At 42.6% G+C, this 19357-nt stretch overlaps 1 protein-coding gene across 3 annotated transcripts in view; it reads left to right on the forward strand.

Annotated features, from left to right (window-relative positions):
- The window catches only part of RAB11FIP2 (RAB11 family interacting protein 2), a 58427-nt gene that overhangs the window by 13212 nt on the left and 25858 nt on the right, over positions 1-19357 (forward strand). For all 3 annotated transcript variants that reach the window (XM_061635871.1, XM_061635870.1, XM_061635872.1), the window contains exon 3: positions 48-516. In XM_061635871.1, the coding sequence (XP_061491855.1) occupies positions 48-516 (469 nt within the window). The remainder of the gene's footprint in view (positions 1-47; positions 517-19357) is intronic.

A 19357-nucleotide genomic window follows, 5' to 3' on the forward strand; every position in this document is an offset into this window, starting at 1 on the left:
TTGATGTGATGTCTCTGGTTGTATACTAATGACAAAATGATTTGCAGGAAATCTAAAATCTCCACACAGACGAACATTAAGTGCAGATACAACTAAAGTGAGTCAACCTGACAGCACAGTTGATGACAGTGACTCAGCTTTTGGAGCACAAAATGACCCTTTTACAAATGTGAGTGCTTCATTGCCTCAAAAATTTGCTACATTGCCAAGACAGAAGAATCCATTTGAAGAAAGCCCTATATCTTGGGACCAAAACATAGGTCTGTTTTCAAAACCTGCTGAAATAAAAAAAGACATTAAGAAAGAGAAAAAGGAGAAGGTTAGTCTCTTTGAAAGAGTGACTGGAAAAAAAGATAGTAAACGGTCTGATAGACTTAGTAATGGAGGATCAGATGGTTCTACTGATTTGAAATCACCTTCTGCATTTGGTGAAAATCATCGGGGCAGTTTTGATTTTGATTCAACTAATCCCTTTACAGCAAGCTTCAAGCCACCAAGAGGTCTGCCATCTTCTAGGTAAGCTTTACTGTATTTAAAAATTATGTCTTGGAGTCAGTTTGACAAGAATGAAAACAGAGTTTGAGCAAATCTTTTTGTGCTTTATTTCCTCAAGGCTATCATTTATATTTTTATTAAAAGTATATTTCAGAAGTAATATTTAACCCCAGATGGATACTGCTATGCTATAAAGGAGGTAGGTCAGCTTTGCGTAGGAAGCTCTGTCCTCTCCTTCCCCCAATAACTTCTTGGCATGCAAAGGCCAATTCCGCCCTTAACTAATTGGACAGAATTCTGTGAACATGTCCCACATCACCCCCCAATGCCTTAATATAAGTAGGAGATGCCCTGCTCTGTGTGCCCTTATTATACAAATTTTGGAGTGGACAGTGCCTATGAGATCAAGTGTAGTTTGCAGTGTGATCTCTGCCCAGGGAAACTCAGCTGCTGAATTCATTCCTCAGTTCTTCTTCTTTTATTTTAAAAAAAATGACAAAAACTTACTTCGGAAAGCCTTTTGGCCACCCTGTGTGAGATTTGTTTTAGGAATAAGTGACTTGTTTGTGAGTTTTTAAATTTTTACTGTAACTTTTATGTTGTGGGTTTTTTAAATGATTTCATATTTTTAGCTACTTAGAAAGACTTGGGGCTAAGAATGCATAAGTCTTAAGAAATAAAAACCAAAAAACACCCACAAACCCTCTTAGGGCACAGTCCAACTTGTATGTCTGCCGGGCTGGGGGGAGTTGGATGTGGTGGACCCCCGGCTCTGCTGGCAGAAGCCCCTCATCCCGACTGAGCTGCAGCAGCAACGGGACCCTGCCACCTCAGCCAGGAGTCTGGCTGGCTTGTAGGGGTAGGGGTATCCGTCGGAGTCGGCTTTTGCTTTTCTGTTCATGTGCATGGCTCCCAACTGAGCCAGTGTTTAGCTGGCTCTGTGGCTCCTGAACAGGGAGTGGATGTCTCAGGGCTCTCTGGCTGGCTCCTCCTCCGCCAGCCCCTCTTGATTTGCATTGATCTGTTATTGTCCTTAAAATACTCCTTGCTTTGCAGGTGGACCTTTTAAGAGTAGCAGACTCTAGAGATGTAGTGCTGACCCATATGTTTGGGTGTTACATGAATGAACTCTGTGTTTATACAACACATTCCCTTTCTCGCTCCCTCTGTGTGTTCTAATTTTCTCTCACATTCAATTTATTGGCAAACTATAATTTGCTATTACAGTGTGTGTGAGTACTATGCATAAAGCTTGTGAACTGGTTAGCAGCACTAAAGCAGATTTTGGCATTAGATCTGAACTGACTTGTTTTTGTATTCTAATACTAGGGGGACTCTGCTTTGCTCGCCAACCCCCCCAACACACACACCAGGCACCCCCAAACACACACAAACTCAGGGACTCACAAACACTCCCCTAGGCACTTTACTCCCTTCACCAACCCCCCCTCACAATTCCTCCCAGTGCCTACAGTGCTTACACCAACCACCATGGGCCCGCTAATGCTCCTTGCCTTTTCCTGTGCTGCATTGCTGCCCTGCCACTGTCCCTTGACAAACGGCACTGCTATGCAGCTCCATGCAACACACCTAGGCTGCCTCCTCACCTAGGTTGTTTACCTGCATCCCGCCCAGGCTGTTGGTGCCACTGCCACTTACCCCTCAGGCGCTTGTCCTGCCCCCTGGCTGCTTGCCTGCTTATTCCACATCTGCTCACCTACTTGCCTGCCTGCCCCACAGCCGCCTGCCTACCCTACACCGGTTGCTGTGCTCACTCCCCCACCAGCCATCCTTGCTTTTCTCATGCCCTTGCCTCACTTGCCACCCTGCCTCCATGCCCCACCTCCACATCATGCTGTGTGAAACCGTGACAGCTTAGAAAAATATTATATAGTTAGAAAAGTAATAAAGTGTTAAAAAGTAGATGTGACCCATGGTGAATATTAAAACCTGAAATTTGTAGGTGCTGTATCCCAAGAATGCACTTAGTTTAGTAACCCACCTCAACGTCATGATTGTGAAATGATTGAGAACCACTAGCATAGTACATGCATAAGTACTAAGGATATATCGGACCAAACTCTGAGAGAGATTAGGCTGCCTAGCCATACATATTTGTGCTTAGTCATTTGTGGTATATTGATGATGTACTGAAGTTAGGTTGGCCTAGTAAATAAGCTCACAAAAGATACTAGTGTACAGAAAACCTATTACCCTGCTATATGTGAACTTAAACAACAGCTTGTTTTTAAAAAATGTTATTTTATCTCCACAGTTGGGGAAAAACAGTTTAAGATATTCCACTGTTTATGGTAGTTTTAATTTTTTCAAAAAGAATGATTTGGAAGTGTGACTCCTCCTCCCTCAAAGAAACATCATAGAAAAATCTTGGTTGTCTGTTCACCTTCAGACTCTAGTAAAAGATGAGTCGTATATCCCAAGCTAGCACCTATTTGTAACAACTTTATTTATATATGTATTTAAAATATTAATATGCTGCATTATAACTATGTTCACAGAGCAGCGCAGAGCAAGAATAAAAATAAAATTCAATAAATGGATTAAACAAAATCATACCCTACATAAAACAAATTTAAAGCAGGAACAGAAAAAGGCCTGGTAATTTTTTTTATCTATACCTGGAACCAAAATTGCATCAGGATAGGTGCCAGGCAAGCAGGGTTGATAAAAATTAATGACTGTTTTTTAAAAAAAATAAAAAAATCTGCTTTTTTAAAATTTACATTGGATTTCAAAATTTTCTTAAAACAAATAGTAAAAAATGAGCCTAGGTCAAAGATATCATCATGACTACTAATTATACAACTTCTATTTATATTCTATGAATATGTTAACAGCAGTTTATGGAGATGGAAGATAACCTGATCAGTCCTATTCTGCAGGTGGTGTACATGAAGTGCACTCTCTGGCTTTCAATCTTTCTAAATGCAAAAATAGAGAAGGTCAATGAACAGAGAATTTGGGGAGATGGAGTAGATCTGAGCAAGGAGGAGACCACTGAAATGACAATCCAGTTATTAACAGCGGTTGCCTTTTCTGCAGGTATAGAGAGAATGTTTTCTTCTTTTGGACTAATTCATTCAGGCAGAGCAATCTAATTTGTTGGAGGCCGGCAGGAGCAGAGTTGGTGGAAGGGGCTGCCACATCCAGCTGCCACTCAGAAGCCTCTTGTAAGAGAAGATGCTGGCAGCTCTGGCAGGGTGCAGCGAAAGGAAAGAAAATACATGGTTCCTTCCAACACCCCTTTTCTGGTGCACCTGCTGACACAACGGAGGGCTGCAGGAGGGAGTAGAACGGGACATGAATAACATATAAGTTCTCCACCTCGTCTCCTCCTCCCAACATGCCCCCGGAATGCCCCTTTGCAGACCTTCTGCCAGCTCCCTTTATGCCAGGCTGGGCTTCCCAGCAGACCTCCAGCTGAGCCATGGCCCGGGAGTAGGGGCTTCTGCCGGCATAGCCAGGACCCAGCTGGCTCAGCTGGAGGTCCGCCATATCTAACTCACCTCAGCCTGGCGTAAATAGCAGTTGGATTGTGTTCTAAATCGAGAAATAATTTGGAACCTGAAAAAGCTGCAACGCTCGTATTTCTTTTCCAGACAATGAGGAAGACAAAAATGACACCCAATACTATACATTTCTCATGTTGACTTGATTGAAATTTCCTAAATTTTATTTTTAAAAGAACTTTACACTTATCTAAAAACTGAAATAGTTAATCATGCAAAAATCCATGTGCATGCTTTGTCAATATTATCTGTTTATTCTTCTGGTTCATTTTTTTCTTCAACAATCTTAGTAGTACAATTTAAAAGCCTGTTTGGGGGTGGTGATTCTGGCACATGACAAAAATATGATTAATTGAACAGTTGGAGCTGGTTTATTTGTGAATGACTTCACAAGTTCATTCTGCTTTATTACTAAAATGACCAAATTATCATCAATATGAAAACGATTCAGAATAATTGCTTAATGTGTACCTACCTTCTGTTGAAACCTACATCTCTGAATATGTATTAAGGTTATGTTAAACAATAATGTACTTCTACTAAAAATGATTAAATAGACTCTTCCTCACTAGTGAGGAAATGGACTGCCTTCAAGTCGATTTCTACTTATGGTGACCCTATGAATAGGGTTTTCATGGTAAGCGGTATTCAGAGATGGTTTTACCATTGCCTTCCTCTGAGGCTGAGAGGCAGTGACTGGCCCAAGGTCACCCAGTGAGCTTCATGGCTGTGTGGGAATTTGATCCCTGGTCTACCAGGTCCCCAGGTTGTAGTCCACCACCTTAACCACTACACCACACTGGATTTAAACTGTGATTTAAATAATTAAAATTGCATCCTTCAGAGAAGTGATTTAAATCAGTTTGATTTAAATCAAATCAACCCTGCAGGCAAGCCTCTTTAGTCATGGCATTCCATAGCCAGAGTGCCAAGTGAAAAGACTATTTTCTCAGTAGCCACCTGCCACACCTTAGAAACTTAGGAAAAGGTGGCAGTTATGTATGGACAGTTGATTCTTTAGGTGTCCTGGTCCCAAGCCATGAAGGGCTTTCAAGATAAAACTAGAGCCTGCAAATGTGCTGGTAGTCAATGAAGTTGGCAGACTACCTTTGTGATTTGCTCATAACTCCCAGTCCCAATTCAGAACTGCAAGATTGCTAACTTGTTGTACACCACCTTGCTATAGTTTTGTGAAATGAGGTCTATAAGTATTTAAATATTAGGAGCTCCTCCTCTGCTCACTTTGCTTGCCAACCTCGCCTACTGTCACCAGCATCCCCCCCACATGGGTTGCCAGCACTTCTCCTCCCCCCCACAATTTGCCAGCATTCCTACCTCTCTCCCTGCACATGGGTCACCAGCACTGTCCCTCTCTCCCTCCGCCACAGGTCATTGACACTTCCCCCCTCCCCCATGGGTCACTGGTGCTTCCCCCTCCCTCCCCCCACAGGTCACTGGCCCTCCTCCCGGGTCACCTATCTACCCACCCACTAAGAGTGGGGCCCAGCTGCCGCAAGGTGCCCCACTTGCTCACTCACCTGCTCGCCACCACCGCACAACTAGCATGCTGACACCACCGGACAATTCATGTGCTGCCCGTGTACTGCCACTGCTGGTGCACAACTTGTGTGCCACCACTGCCAGGCAACTCAAACACCATTGCTCCCTGCCTTGCCTCCCAGCATCATGTGTAGTGTGACACTTAGAAAAATATTATGTAGGAAGAAATAAGCTAATTAACACTTCCAGAGAGTCTTCAAAGGCAGTCCAACATTGCAGTAGTCTAGGATTAGCTTGTCAAGCGGGGGGAGGGAGTCTCCCTACCAATTACCAGGAGGAGCAAGGTAGTGACAATCTGGTGCAGCCCCAACCTTCCCACTGCCTCATCCTTCCCCCTCCCAGTAAGTAAAGTGATGCCCTGGCAGGAGGCTATTGCTATGGCTCCACCCCACTGAGTGAACCGCTTTGGCAGAAGTCCACACAGGAAGTTACCATGGCATTGATAACTGAAGGCAGACCATCCCTGCCCAGGTAGGGTTGTAGTTGAACCTTCTTAAGGTGGAAAAGATGATCCATGTGAAAAGATAAATTAAGGAGCAACCCCCCTGCCCCCAACTTCATACCTATCTTAGAGAGAAGGCAACCACTTCCAGAACTGGATGAATATACAAAATGGTGTAAATAAGGTTCCCTTTCTCCTCAGGTCCTCACCTAGAATCAGACCTGAACTTGTTTTTACAGCTAGAGCTCAGTGCAAGAATGTGTGAAACAATAGATGGTCTCTGAGCAGTAGTAAAGTGTCCCTTTTGCTCAGTATAACCATAAGCAGTCTTGCATACTCCTCAGACCCCATTCAAAGGCAGCTGCAGGCTCTACAATTACCTCATTGGAATTCACTTCACACCTTCTCTATGATTCATCTTCAGGGCAAGAAAAAGGTAAATAAAATATGGACTGTATTTTGAGAGCATGGATAATCCAGCTGACTGAATGCCTATTGCAATTTACTGAGCCTTGACTGGCCACAAAAAGGATTCAGAGGGCAAATGTCTTTGCAGAAGGCATAGGAAGATGCTACTTCTTGGATCTGTAACTAAGAGGTTAGCCTGAGCTGAACTGGCAGTGTTCAGTGGATTTCCCCTTCATGCCAGTAGGGAATGTGTATTACATCAGGGAATCTGAATTATAGTCTAGTTATCTGGGATGGCAGGCAATTTCTAGTCACCAGTGGTGACCAGCCTGTCTGTGAATGACAATCCTGTATTAGGCCCCGTAGTGCCCATTCTCCTTTGGTAGTAATAGGGTTATGTTGTGCTTTTTAATCCCAGTCCATATATTAGAACGCTTGCATTTGCAAGCTGTTTGATGGCTTTCATTTGTCTAATTGCACACATTCATTGTAGTGGCTTTCAAGGGGTTAATCTGCAGCTCTCTGTCAGGGCAATCTCGTACACTGAACATAGCAAAGTACAAATGCCACCTTAAATATAAAAGTCTGCCATAAAATAACTAGTACTATGCGCAACATTTCTATAAAAATTGTTTGTTTTTTAAAGCTATACTACAGTAGGCTAATACACTGATGTGAAAATTTCTCAATTTACAGCACTTGACAGGTGCTAAAAGAAAAGCATCTTTAATTTTAATGTGTTGTTAGGCCCTCTTTAGAGGGATTGTGCAAGTTATTAACAAGGTCCTTTGAGACAGGAGACGGGTAATTAACAAGACCTACAGAAAGAGAGTTTGGGTAATTAACAAGCTCTTAGGCACTGGACACAGGGTAACAAATAGTCCAGTAGTTAAAGGCGGCAGGTTGTTACTAGCATGATCAAATGCCAGATTTGAGAATGTGAATAGATAGGTGTCTCAGTGAGGTGTCTAATTAGTATTTTTTTATTATATATAAACTCTTTAGATTACATTTCTGCAATATAACAGTCAGGGTAATAACACACCCATGAGGTCCCTTTTAAGACTGAAATTTCATTTAAAAATTGGTGATAAATGCAGTGTCCTTTACAATGATTACTAGAAAGAAAAGAGAAAAATGAATATGGCATATTAGGAAAATAGTGCTTTAATGTGCTAAATTATCTTTGAATGAGAGAGACACATGCACAATTCTCTCTCAGATAACAGTATGACTAAATGTGGCAAGTTTGAGTTAGTTGTAAGTTGAATGTAGGTGATAGGATCAGGCTTGAAAGCTTAGTTGGCCTTTGTCCTCCAGAATGGGTAATAACTTTATTCTGTGCAAATTCTGGGGTACTTAAAAGGTTGCATCCCAGAGGGGCAGCCCTTTTCCTTTCAACTTAGGAAAGTCATGCTTGTTCCTGCCCCAGCTAACACTCAAGGTCCTTTCATAGTGGGGATTAGCTAGTAGGAGAGCAGGACTCAGCGACTTTCTGTGTCTCAAGCGATCCTGAAAGTGATGGTCCCTAACTTGAAGAGAGGTCTGGGTGGAACTTGGATCATATGGTCCCATTGTAATAAATGGGATTTATGTTGTGGCAAGGTAGATTTATTTAAAATTTAAATCAATACATTTTAAGTCAGTGGTTTAAATCAGCAAGAAAAAAGGCCAGTTTAAATGATTGATTTTAATCAAGTTTCCAATTGACACTGCATATTTCCTAAATGCTGCTGCAGATCTGACCGCTAAATCATATTCATTTACAACTAAATAAGGATATTATTTATACTGCTTATTCTTTCAACCAGGTCTTGCATCTCTTTGCCACACTGATATTCATTTTGCATGCTTTCCTTTTTTACATGTAGAAGGAACATACTTAAAATATTTCCATATAGGTCTTTCTTTCAAACAGCACTCATGATGGTTGTGAGGTTAGGAGTGCAATATCTACATATTTACTTAGAACCGAGTCCCATTGAGGTCCCAGACAAGTGGGTATAAGCTTGGAGCTGAGTTGAGCAATCGAAACTATAGAAAGCCAGCGTAATTTATGCGAAGGTAAATTTATGCCAGTGTAATTTACCCCTATTTAAAATTCCATTCAGGAATTGGGACTACTGCTGCTGAGCCAGCCCCAGCCTGGCAGAGAGAAAATAAGCCTTTAAAATAGAATTTGACTTACACCACGCATTTTGCCAGTGTAACATCTGCTGGGTTGCTAGGTCACATGACCAAACTGAATAGAGTTTGGACTAGGAGTAAGTTTTCCCTTGCCCCATCCTACTCCTGCCACTTCCCTAGAACGCCTTTTTCAGGACTTGCCTTGACTCTGGCTGAGCCAAGATGGAGGACGTACGCCAGTGTATCACTGGCTGAACTGGAATTAGGGAGTTCAGCTGGTTGAGCCCAACCCCAGCCACACCTCTTTCAAACTCCACTCATCCCAACGGATCTTGGGTTTGGATTGGTCTCTTAACTGTGGGAATGTAAGTACATGCATACTGGACAATTTTGTCTTCTTTGCTCCTCTTTGCTTCACTCTGCTTTGCGCTAGCCCCACCCTCACAAAAAAGTAGCAAACAAAAATGAAATGTCCATGGTGAATAGGTTGAAGCCAGATCTGATAGTAGCAGGGCAGACAAGAGCAGTTTATTATCAGGTGAAAATGAAATGCCTATGGTAGGTAGAGTGTAAATAGTCATATCTGAGAAATGATCAAATCCATTTTTCATTTACATAGAAAAACTTCCTTTAACTTAATGTATCATCTGATAGAGGTGTTGATTCAGTTTAGAGATTAAGGCTGCAATCCTAAAATTGTGGGGGATGGATCTGAAGGCAGTTTTCCCAACTTATCCAAACCCCTGCCAGGCTTGAGCCAAAATGTTTTTGTTTTCTTTTGTCTATTTCTTGCTGAATTTTTAATTTTGTAAAAGATTTTTTCTCTCTTAAAAGGGAGATAAACATTAGACACTTTCAGAAGCATGCCTAAATTCCTCCCAGGGCTGACTAGGAGGGTCTAAAATGTAAATGTACTGCCTTCAAGTCGATTCCGACTTATGGAGGCCCTATGAATAGGGTTTTCATGAGGCTGAGAGGCAGTGACTGGCCCAAGGTCACCCAGTGAGTTTCATGGCTATGTGAGGATTTGAACCCTGGTCTCCCAGGTTGTAGTCCAACGCCTTAATCACTACACCACACTGGCTCCTTCAGATCCCAGTCACTGCCCCAGAAACACTTCTTTTCCAGCAATGTTGATTGGGTCACAGTGTTGGTTATAGAGGCTCTGACATTGGATGCCTGCCTCTGACATGTCCTTCCAGAGACCACAGCATTGCAGCCTAACTATAGGACTAACATGCTTAAATACATATCATTTAATATTAACCTAGCTATTATTTAAAAGAAATAATTTACAATTTTTATTTTAAATCTGCTTTCTAAAAATTAATTATTTATTTTTTAAATCCATCTATCCACCCTGAGTCCAAATAAATCAGAGGTGGAGAAACTGTGGCCCTCCATATCTTGTTAGATTCCAACTTCCATCAACCCTAGCCAGCATAACCAGTGGTCAGAGTATATGGGAGGTGTAATTCAACAATGTCTAGGGGGCCACAGGTTCATTAGCCATGACACAATTGGATTTAGGATTTAGATGTGTTCCCAAAGGTAATAAGTAAAGTTCAATTATAAATATAACTTACTGTAAATAATGCCTGTCAGAGAGAGTAAAATCACTGTCTATTGCTTTGACTAGGAAATATTTGGCATTTTTCTGATGTTTCTCTGCTACAGTATATTTAGTGTAGAATCTGGTGAGAATGAGAAAAATACTATAGATCCTTACATCACATTGTTGACTCTCCAGAATACAAATATACAGTATGTCCAATGTAGGTATCCCTTACCTTATGACATATCTGAAAATCAAAATGCAAATTATGGATGATTAAATTTAGAAGAGATCCAGTCTCATTTTTTTCTCATCAGCTGTTGTTTATATCCCTTTTCCATTGCCATAAAGGGTGGGAAAGGATTTAGTGCAATTTTATATTAAATTGTAATTCTTAATAGATTACAAGGTTTTAATTATTGTAATTTATATTAAACTTATAATAAATAGAGTAGAAGTGCTGCTAACATGTTGCTACTATTCATCCTCTGGTGGAGGCAGCAAGTGAATATGATGAAAATATAGTTGCGATAGCCATCTAAGCTGTATCCCTTCTACTATTAGATAAATAAAAATTAAACAAAATATTAGTTGTTCTCTACTGAAAACTTTTTTCTTTTTTTACCTCCTTTGAAGATGGAGTACAGTCATAATAATAATAATAATAATAATAATAATAATAATAATAATAATAATAATAATAATAATAATAATAATAATAATAATATTAAATTTATTAGTCGCCCATCTGGCTGGATGTCCAGCCACTCTGGGCGACGTACAAGATAAAAACAATACATTAAAACGTTAACATTTAAAACCATAACAATAAAAACCTAACCCACCCCAAAAGCCTGCCTGAAGAGCCAGGTCTTCAAGGCCCGGCGGAAGCTCATCATAGAAGGGGCATGGCGGAGATCATTTGGGAGAGAGTTCCACAGGGTGGGGGCCACTATTGAAAAAGCCCTCTCTCTAGTCCTCACCAGTCTAGCTGTTTTAACCGGTGGGATCGAGAGAAGGTCTTCTGAGGCTGATCTTGTTGAGCGGCATCCCTGACGATGCTGGAGGCGCTCCTTCATATAGACTGGGCTAAAACCGTATAGGGTTTTAGAGGTCAAAACCAACACCTTGAATTGGGCCCGGTAAACAACCGGTAGCCAGTGCAACTCCTTCAGCACTGGAGAGATGTGATCTTGCCGGCGGCTGCCTTTAATCAGACGAGCCGCCACATTCTGTACCAGTTGCAGCTTCCGGACCGTTTTCAAGGGTAACCCCACGTAGAGCGCATTACAGTAATCTAGGCGAGAGGTGACCAGGGCATGTACTACCGGTGGGAGCAGATGGTTGGGAAGGTAGGGGCGCAGCCTCCGTATCAGATGGAGTTGATACAGCGCCGCCCGGCTCACAGCTGAGACTTGAGCTTCCATGGTCAGCTGGGAGTCAAGAATGACCCCCAGGCTGCGGACCTGGTCTTTCAGGGGCAATCGTACCCCATTGAGCACCAGGTCCACATCCCCCAGCCTTCCCTTGTCTCCCACAAACAGTACCTCAGTTTTGTCAGGTTCAGCTTCAGTTTATTCCTTCCCATCCAGCCACTCACCGACTCCAGGCACTTGGACAGGGTTTCTACAGCCAACCTCGGTACAGATTTAAATGAGAGATAGAGCTGCGTGTCATCCGCATACTGATGACATTGCAGCCCAAATCTCCTGATGATTGCCCCCAGTGGCTTTATATAGATGTTAAACAGCATCGGGGAGAGGATGGAACCCTGTGGCACCCCACAAGTGAGAGGCCAAGGATCCGAAACCTCATCCTCCAATGCCACTCTTTGGTACCTACCAGAGAGGAAGGAATGGAACCACTGCAATACAGTGCCCCCCATACCTAACCTCTCCAGGCGGTCCAAGAGGATAACGTGGTCAACGGTATCGAAAGCCGCTGAGAGATCAAGGAGGACAAGGAAGGTGCATTCGCCCCTATCCCACGTCCTCCTCATATCATCTACCAAGGTGACCAGGGCTGTTTCAGTCCCATGTCCAGGCCTGAAGCCCGATTGAAATGGATCCAGATAATCCGCTTCCTCCAAGTGCGCTTGCAACTGTTTTGCCACCACCCGCTCAATCGCCTTGCCTAAGAATGGCAAATTTGAGACTGGGCGAAAGTTGTTCAGATCTTGGGGATCCAAGGAGGGCTTCTTTAAGATTGGTTTTATTACTGCCTCCTTGAGCGGTGATGGCATTACTCGCTCTTCGAGGGATGCATTTACCACCATCTTGATCCCCTCACCCAGTCTATCTTTGCAGCTCATAATGAGCCACGATGGGCAAGGATCGAGTAAGCAAGTGGTTGGCTTTAAGGTTGAAAGCACCTTGTCCACTTCATCAGATGGAAGAAGCTGGAACCGATCCCACGCCACCAGAGCACCACTGGTCACCTCTGGCTCGCTCACTGTGTCCACAGCGCACAGAATAACACTCTTAATACTATTGATTTTCTCCGCAAAGTGTTTAGCAAACTCATCACAGGAGACCTTAGCATGTTCCATTGGTTCCGGAGCAATTGGACCGACCAGGCTCCGGACCACTTGGAACAGTCTCCTGGGACAACACTCTGCAGATGCAATAGAGGCAGCATAAAAATCTTTTTTTGCTGCCCTTATTGCCACATGATAGGCTGCCGCAGCCGCTCTAACATGTGTCCGATCGTCGTCAGAGCGAGATTTCCGCCACCGGCGCTCTAGCCGTCTCACCTCCCGCCTCAGAGTTTGCAACCGTGGGGTGAACCACAGTGCCGTCTGAGCTCTATTCAGGGGGAGAGGGCGTTTCGGAGCCACTCAGTCTAATGCCCTGGCGATTGCGGTATTCCACTCCTCCACCAGGGTCTCAGCCGAGTGGCTGTGTGCATGCTCCAAAGAGTCCCCAAGCGCATTCAGGAATCCATCAGGATCCATCAGACGCCTGGGGCGGACCATTTTAATAGGTCCTCCACCCCCACGGAGGGTTTGTGGCACCGAAAAGTCTATCCTCACCAAGTAGTGGTCTGACCATGACAAGGGGATGATGGATGTACCCCCAATTTTCAGATCACTCCCCTCCTCTCCCGAGACAAATACAAGGTCGAGTGCATGACCGGCTACATGGGTGGGCCCCATTGTAATAAGGAAGCCATGGTTTCCATGAAGTCCCGAGGCGCCCCAGTAAGGATGGCCTCTGAATGTACACTGAAGTCCCCCAATACCAACAGGTTTGGGGACTGTACATGTACAGCCGAGACCACCTCCAGCACATCGGCCAGGGAGTCCGTCGTGCAGCGGGGTGGGCGGTACACAAGCAGAATCCCTAGACTGCCCTTTGGGCCCAACCTCCAGTACATGCAGTCTGCCACCTTGGTCTCACAGAGAGGAGGTCTGGTGAGAACCAGGGACCTTCGGTAAATAACCGCCACTCCCCCTCCCCGACTACCGACCCTCGACTGCTGTGCATACGAGAACCCAGCCGGACACATGGCCGCAAGAATAGGAGCAGCAGCCTCATCCAGCCAGGTTTCCGTAATGCATGCCAGGTCCACGCCCTCATCCAATATCATATCATGGATGAGGATGTTTTTTGGGCAACAGACCTGGCATTGCACAGTCAGGTTTCATTATAACCTTTCTGTATCTACACTGCCTTGCAAAGGTAATCAGACCCCTGACCAATGCTCTCATATTAATGAATTACAAATGGTACATTGCAATTTCATTCTGTATGGTATTTTGAAACACTGAAACTTAAAATCAATTATTGTAAGGTGACATTGGTTTTATGTTGGGAAATATTTGTAAGAAACAAAAAACTGAAACATGTTGCTTGCATAAGTATTCACATTAATATTTGGTAGAGCAAACTTTCGCTGCAATAACAGCTTTAAGGCTTTTGGGGGAGGTATGTACCAGCTTTGCACACAGTGTCGGAGGGATTTTGGCCCATTCTTCTTGGCAGATTTGCTCTAGGTCGTTCAGGTTGATTGGACGTTGCTTGTGGACCACAATTTTCAAAGAGCGCCACAGATCCTGAATAGGTTTGAGATCAGGATTTTGACTGGGCCACTGTAGGACATTCACCTTTTTGTTCTTGAGCCACTCTAATGTTGCTTTGACCTTGTGCTTGGGATCATTGTCCTGCTGAAAAGTGAATTTTTTCCCAAGCTTCAGTTTTTTAGTGTACTGAAGCAGGTTCTCTTGCAGTAATTCCCTGTATTTTGCTCCATCCATTTTTCTTTTGATTTTAACAAGATGCCCAGTCCCTGCTGATGAGAAGCATCCCCTCTGCTATGACCATGCTTCACTGTAGGGATGGTGTGTCTTGAGGCATGGGCAGTGTTAGGCTAGCGCCACACATAGCATTTTGAGTTTTGGCCCAAAAGCTCTATCTTGGTCTCATCCAACCACAAAACCTTTTCCCACATCGCAGCTGGGACACTCTCCTGCTTTCTGGCAAACTCCAGACGTGCTTTCAGATGGTACTTTTTGAGTAATGGCTTCTTTCTTGCCACCCTCCCATACAGGCCAGTGTTATGCAGAGCTCTTGATATGGTTGACTGGCGCACCATTAGTCCACTTTCAGCCACTGAATTCTGTAGCTCCTTCAAAGTGATTGTTGGCCTCTCCATGGCTTCAGTCATAAGTTTCTTTCTTGTTCGAGTGCTGAGTTTTGAAGGACGGCCTTTTCTTGGCTGTGCCTGGGTGGTGTGATGCAGCTTCCACTTCCTGGTTATTGATCCAACTGTGCTTACTGGGATATGCAAACACTTGGATATTATTTTGAACCCTTTTTCCAATCTATGTATTTGTATTACATTATCTCTCACTTCTATAGAATGTCCTTTGGTCTTCATTTTCCTTCATATCCACAGCCTGGCCAATGATCCTTCAGCAGTGGGGTTTTCATCTTGACAATGTGACAGCAACTTTAATTGTTCACAGGAGGAGGCCAATGGTAAGGTAACTGTGTCCTCGACAAACTGGGAGCTTCCACAGCACAGGGGTTGAATACTTACGCAAGCAACATGTTTTTTATGTTTCTTACAAACATTTCCCAACATAAAACCAATGTCACCTTACAGTAATTGATTTTGAGTTTCAGTGTTTCAAAATAAAATACCATACAGAACAAAATTACAATGTACCATTTGTAATTCAGTAATATGAGAGCATTGGTCAGGGGTCTGATTTCTTCTGCAAGGCACTGTATTTTGAAATATTCTGTATTAAGATTGTTGCTAAAAAGCTGTTGCTGGAATAGCTACAGTTTTATTCTCCATATTCTGTAGCTGCTGTTCACTATAGCATGTAATGTTATGTATTTGGCTTCTGTTCCACTAAGTGGAAGCAACCTCTTCTGGATGCAACCAGTTGCAATCTTTGTCTTTTAGATATCTTTTGCCACCTTTTCATGCATTTCTAGAAAAGTTAGTGCATTTAGTAGTCACTTCCCAGGCATCTGCTCCTTCCTTCGTTCTGGTTATATTCTTTCACAGAAGATGACCCAGCTGTGCTTCTAAAAACAATGACATCACAACAAATAAAATAAAAAGTCACTAAAATCTAGTGAAAATATAAAGCAATTCTGAAACCTGCTGATAAAGCAATTCTGAAACTAGAATGCCCAGGCAATTAAAGTCTTTGGCTGGTGTTAAAAAGACATTAAAATTAGTGTCAGGCAAGCTTCTCTAGAAAGGGCATCCTATCCAAGCCACCATAGCTGAGAAAACCATTTAGGCAGCATCTACTTAACTTTAAATGGCAGAAGAACTTAGGTGAAGGATGAAGGATTTGGGTAGGCTCTTGTGGAAAGGATTTACTTATTTTTATTTTCTTAGATTTATATCCTGCCTTTCCTCCATCATGGAACGCAAGATAGCATACATGTAGTTCCCAGGTTATCTCCCATCTGGATACTTACCAGACCTGATGGCCATATGTGCCTTTGGACTATATCCTAGGCCATTTTGGGTAATGTACATAGAACTTGAAGTAGCCAGGCCTCAAGCTCTTTAGGGTTTCAGAGGGTAACAACCAGCGTGTTGAACTGGGTTGGAAAACAGTGTTGCTGTTTCAGCACTGGCAAAATGTATTCTGTGTAGCCAGTCCCAGTCAGTAACTTAGTACAGTACCTGTATTTTGTTTCCAAGAAGTTGTCAGACAGCCACACATATAATGTGTTGCAGTAGTGCTCTCAAAGAATTACCATGGCATGAATCCTAATGATATGAAAGTTTTAGGGTGGTACTGCTGGGGATGTACCAGTTAAGGTGATATAGATTAACCCCAAAGCACAGCTGTAGTATGTTGCATATTGGGAGCAGCAGAACAGAAAACAGAGATTACTGTGTTACAAAGTTACAGCTATAAATGCTGCATGTCTACAGGAATACCCCGCATTAACGTACGCAATGGGTCCAGAGCGAGTACGTAAACCGAAAATGTACTTAAAGTGAAGCACTACCTTTTTTCACTTGCTCCGCCACTGTGCCACTTTCCTTCACGCGGAGCCTGAAAGCCCCGCGCTAAAGCCTCTGCTACTGCGCTGCGCGCCTCTCAGCTGATCGCAATCACGCCTCCCAGTGTCCGTTCTTGCGAAGCGAAGTACGTAAACGGGAATGATGCTATTGTAAGTATGTCCGTACTCGCGAGTGTCCGTAAAGTGAAGGTCCGTATAGCGGGGTATTCCTGTAGTTTAGTCAGAACAGCAGCCCTCAGTCAAAGATTTTTGAAGTAAAACTGCACATAGAATTATAGGATCATAGTAGAGTTGGAAGGGGCCTATAAGGCCGTCGAGTCCAACCACATGCTTAGTGCAGGATTCCAACATAAAGCATACCTGGATGGGTGTCCATTTGCCTCTTGAATGTCTCCAGTAATGGAGAACCCACCACCTCCCTAGGGTCACTGATGTAACACCCCTCTTCCAAATTTTAGGTAACTCCCCCTTGCAGCCCCACCTAACCATGGATACAGTCCCAATACAGTAATACTTTAGTTAATGAAGTAGATGCGTTCCTGGACACTACTTGTTTAGCAGCGACTCTGCTACCAGAGGTAGGAATAATATGGAAAGAATAGCGATAGGTTCCTACACCACAAAAAAGAAAAGCAGTTCAACATGTTTCAGCAGTCTTTTTATTCAAAAGTAATAATACACATGTCTGAAATGAAATAATTAGGTTGGGTAAGCCTTGCATGGGTAAGCAAAAACATTTTGAAACTTTTGCAGACCACTTGAACGGTTTCCCCAAAACAGCCCAGTGAAGACGAGTGTGTGCTGGGTGGGAGGGGGTGGGGTTAGGCTACATTATGAGGTAAGTAGACGGAGGAAAACATTGGTGAGTGCTTTAAGGGGCATCATGCATTTTAACCTGGCATTGCATTTGAGTTGAAAATGAACTGCGGTGGGTGGGGTTTAAAAGTCATCTCCCCCGCTCCAAAATGATAACCTTCTAGGACTGCTTTTATGACAATATGAACATAACCTCCCCTCTCCTCTCCAATTTTGTGCAGTGTTTCCAGTACTCTTCCTGTATAAAGCAATATTCAAAATGATTTAAAAAAACCAAGTAAAAAAAAAACAGTTTATGAAAAGTGGAAAGAACCACGCTTTGCAAATATGGAAAACAGCGAGTGCCAAGACAGAAAACAATGCAAATATTAAGGTTGTTTGAAAGTTTACAAATACGTGTGTTGCCTGCAACAGGTATTCCAAGTTTATGCCCGACACCCTAAAGCAGCCAAGGTTGAACATTAAATCTCATCAGCGTGCAGAAGAATAAAAATGCACAGATGAGGCAAATAATGTTGCAGCTGAGATAGGCAGACAAGAAAGCAGAAAGATAAACATAACAGATGGAGATTACTTAAAACATTAAATTCTTCTTTAAGCTGTGATTTTTATTAAAATGTTTGAAGTAGAAAAAGAACATTTCAAAAAACAAGCTGTCAATATAGACTACAAGATACTTGCTGCCATTTGCCATAATACAACACACTGAAAAGTATTTCATTGTGCTTAAAATCCCCTATTTTCATTCTTGAATGTTAGTTTGGCCTCTAATGTAGTTGCCTTTTTAGGAGTTAGAAGTTCTTTAAATTAATTAAAGCCTTTCCTTAAATCATAAGGCAACTACTAGGAAATAAAAGTAGAATAATGCAAGAATAGCTTTGTAGTAAGGGCTAGTTTGTCTAAAAGAAAAATTATATAATAAGTAAATGTGCTTTATTAGTTCAGTTTCAATTGGCATATTTACCAAACATTACTCAGGTAATCTAGGAGTTATTTATATCACCTTTCTTTTGCAGAAAGGTGCTGCAAAAAGAAGAGAGTAAGTTGTGGTTAGTTAAAAAAAAAAAGCCCTTACCAATCAATAAATACAAACTTTTGAAAAGCAAATTGGCCCTCCTCTGTGTGACAACCTTTCAAGTAGTTGACAAGTGCTATCTTATCTCCCCTCAGTCTTCTCTTTTCAAGGCTCAGCATGCCCAGTTCTTTCAGTCTCTCCTCAAAGAGCTTTGTTTCCAGTTCCCTGATAATCCTTGTTGCCCTCCTCTGAGTCTGTTCCAGTTTGTCTTAATGTGTGGTGTCCTGAACTGGATGCAGTAAAGATGAGGCCTGACCAGTGCCAAATAGAAAGAAACTAATACTTCACGTGATTTGGAAACTATACTTCTGTTAATGCAGCCTGCAATAGCATTTGCCTTTTTTGTAGCCACATCACACTGTTGGCACCTATTCAGTTTGTGATCAGCAACAATTCCAAGATGCTTCTCACTTGTAGTATTGCTGAACTAAGTATCCCCCATCTTATAACTGTGCATTTGGTTTCTTTGCACTTATCTGGTCACTTTCCCCCAGAGTTCCCATAGCTGCCATTTCATTCACTAAGTCATTTCTATTGGCTAGAATCAAGTCAAGGATAACTGATCCTCTAGTTCCTTCCTCCATGGTCTGTTCGAGAAAGTTATCAGCAACACAAGTCAGGAATCTCTTAGAGGGGCTGTTTTTGGCAGAATTTGTCTCATAACAGATATTGGGGTAATTGAAGTCCTCGTTATTACTACATCATGCCTCCTTGAAACATTGGCAAATTTGCTTTTTAAAAGTTTCATCCTTGTCTTCTCCTTGTTTGAGTGGTTGGTAATAGACTCCAACCACCATGCTTCTTTTATTCCCTGCCCCATTAATTTTAATCCATATGCTCTTGATG

This window comes from Rhineura floridana, chromosome 7 (genome assembly GCF_030035675.1).
Source record: "Rhineura floridana isolate rRhiFlo1 chromosome 7, rRhiFlo1.hap2, whole genome shotgun sequence".
NCBI lineage: Eukaryota > Metazoa > Chordata > Lepidosauria > Squamata > Rhineuridae > Rhineura > Rhineura floridana.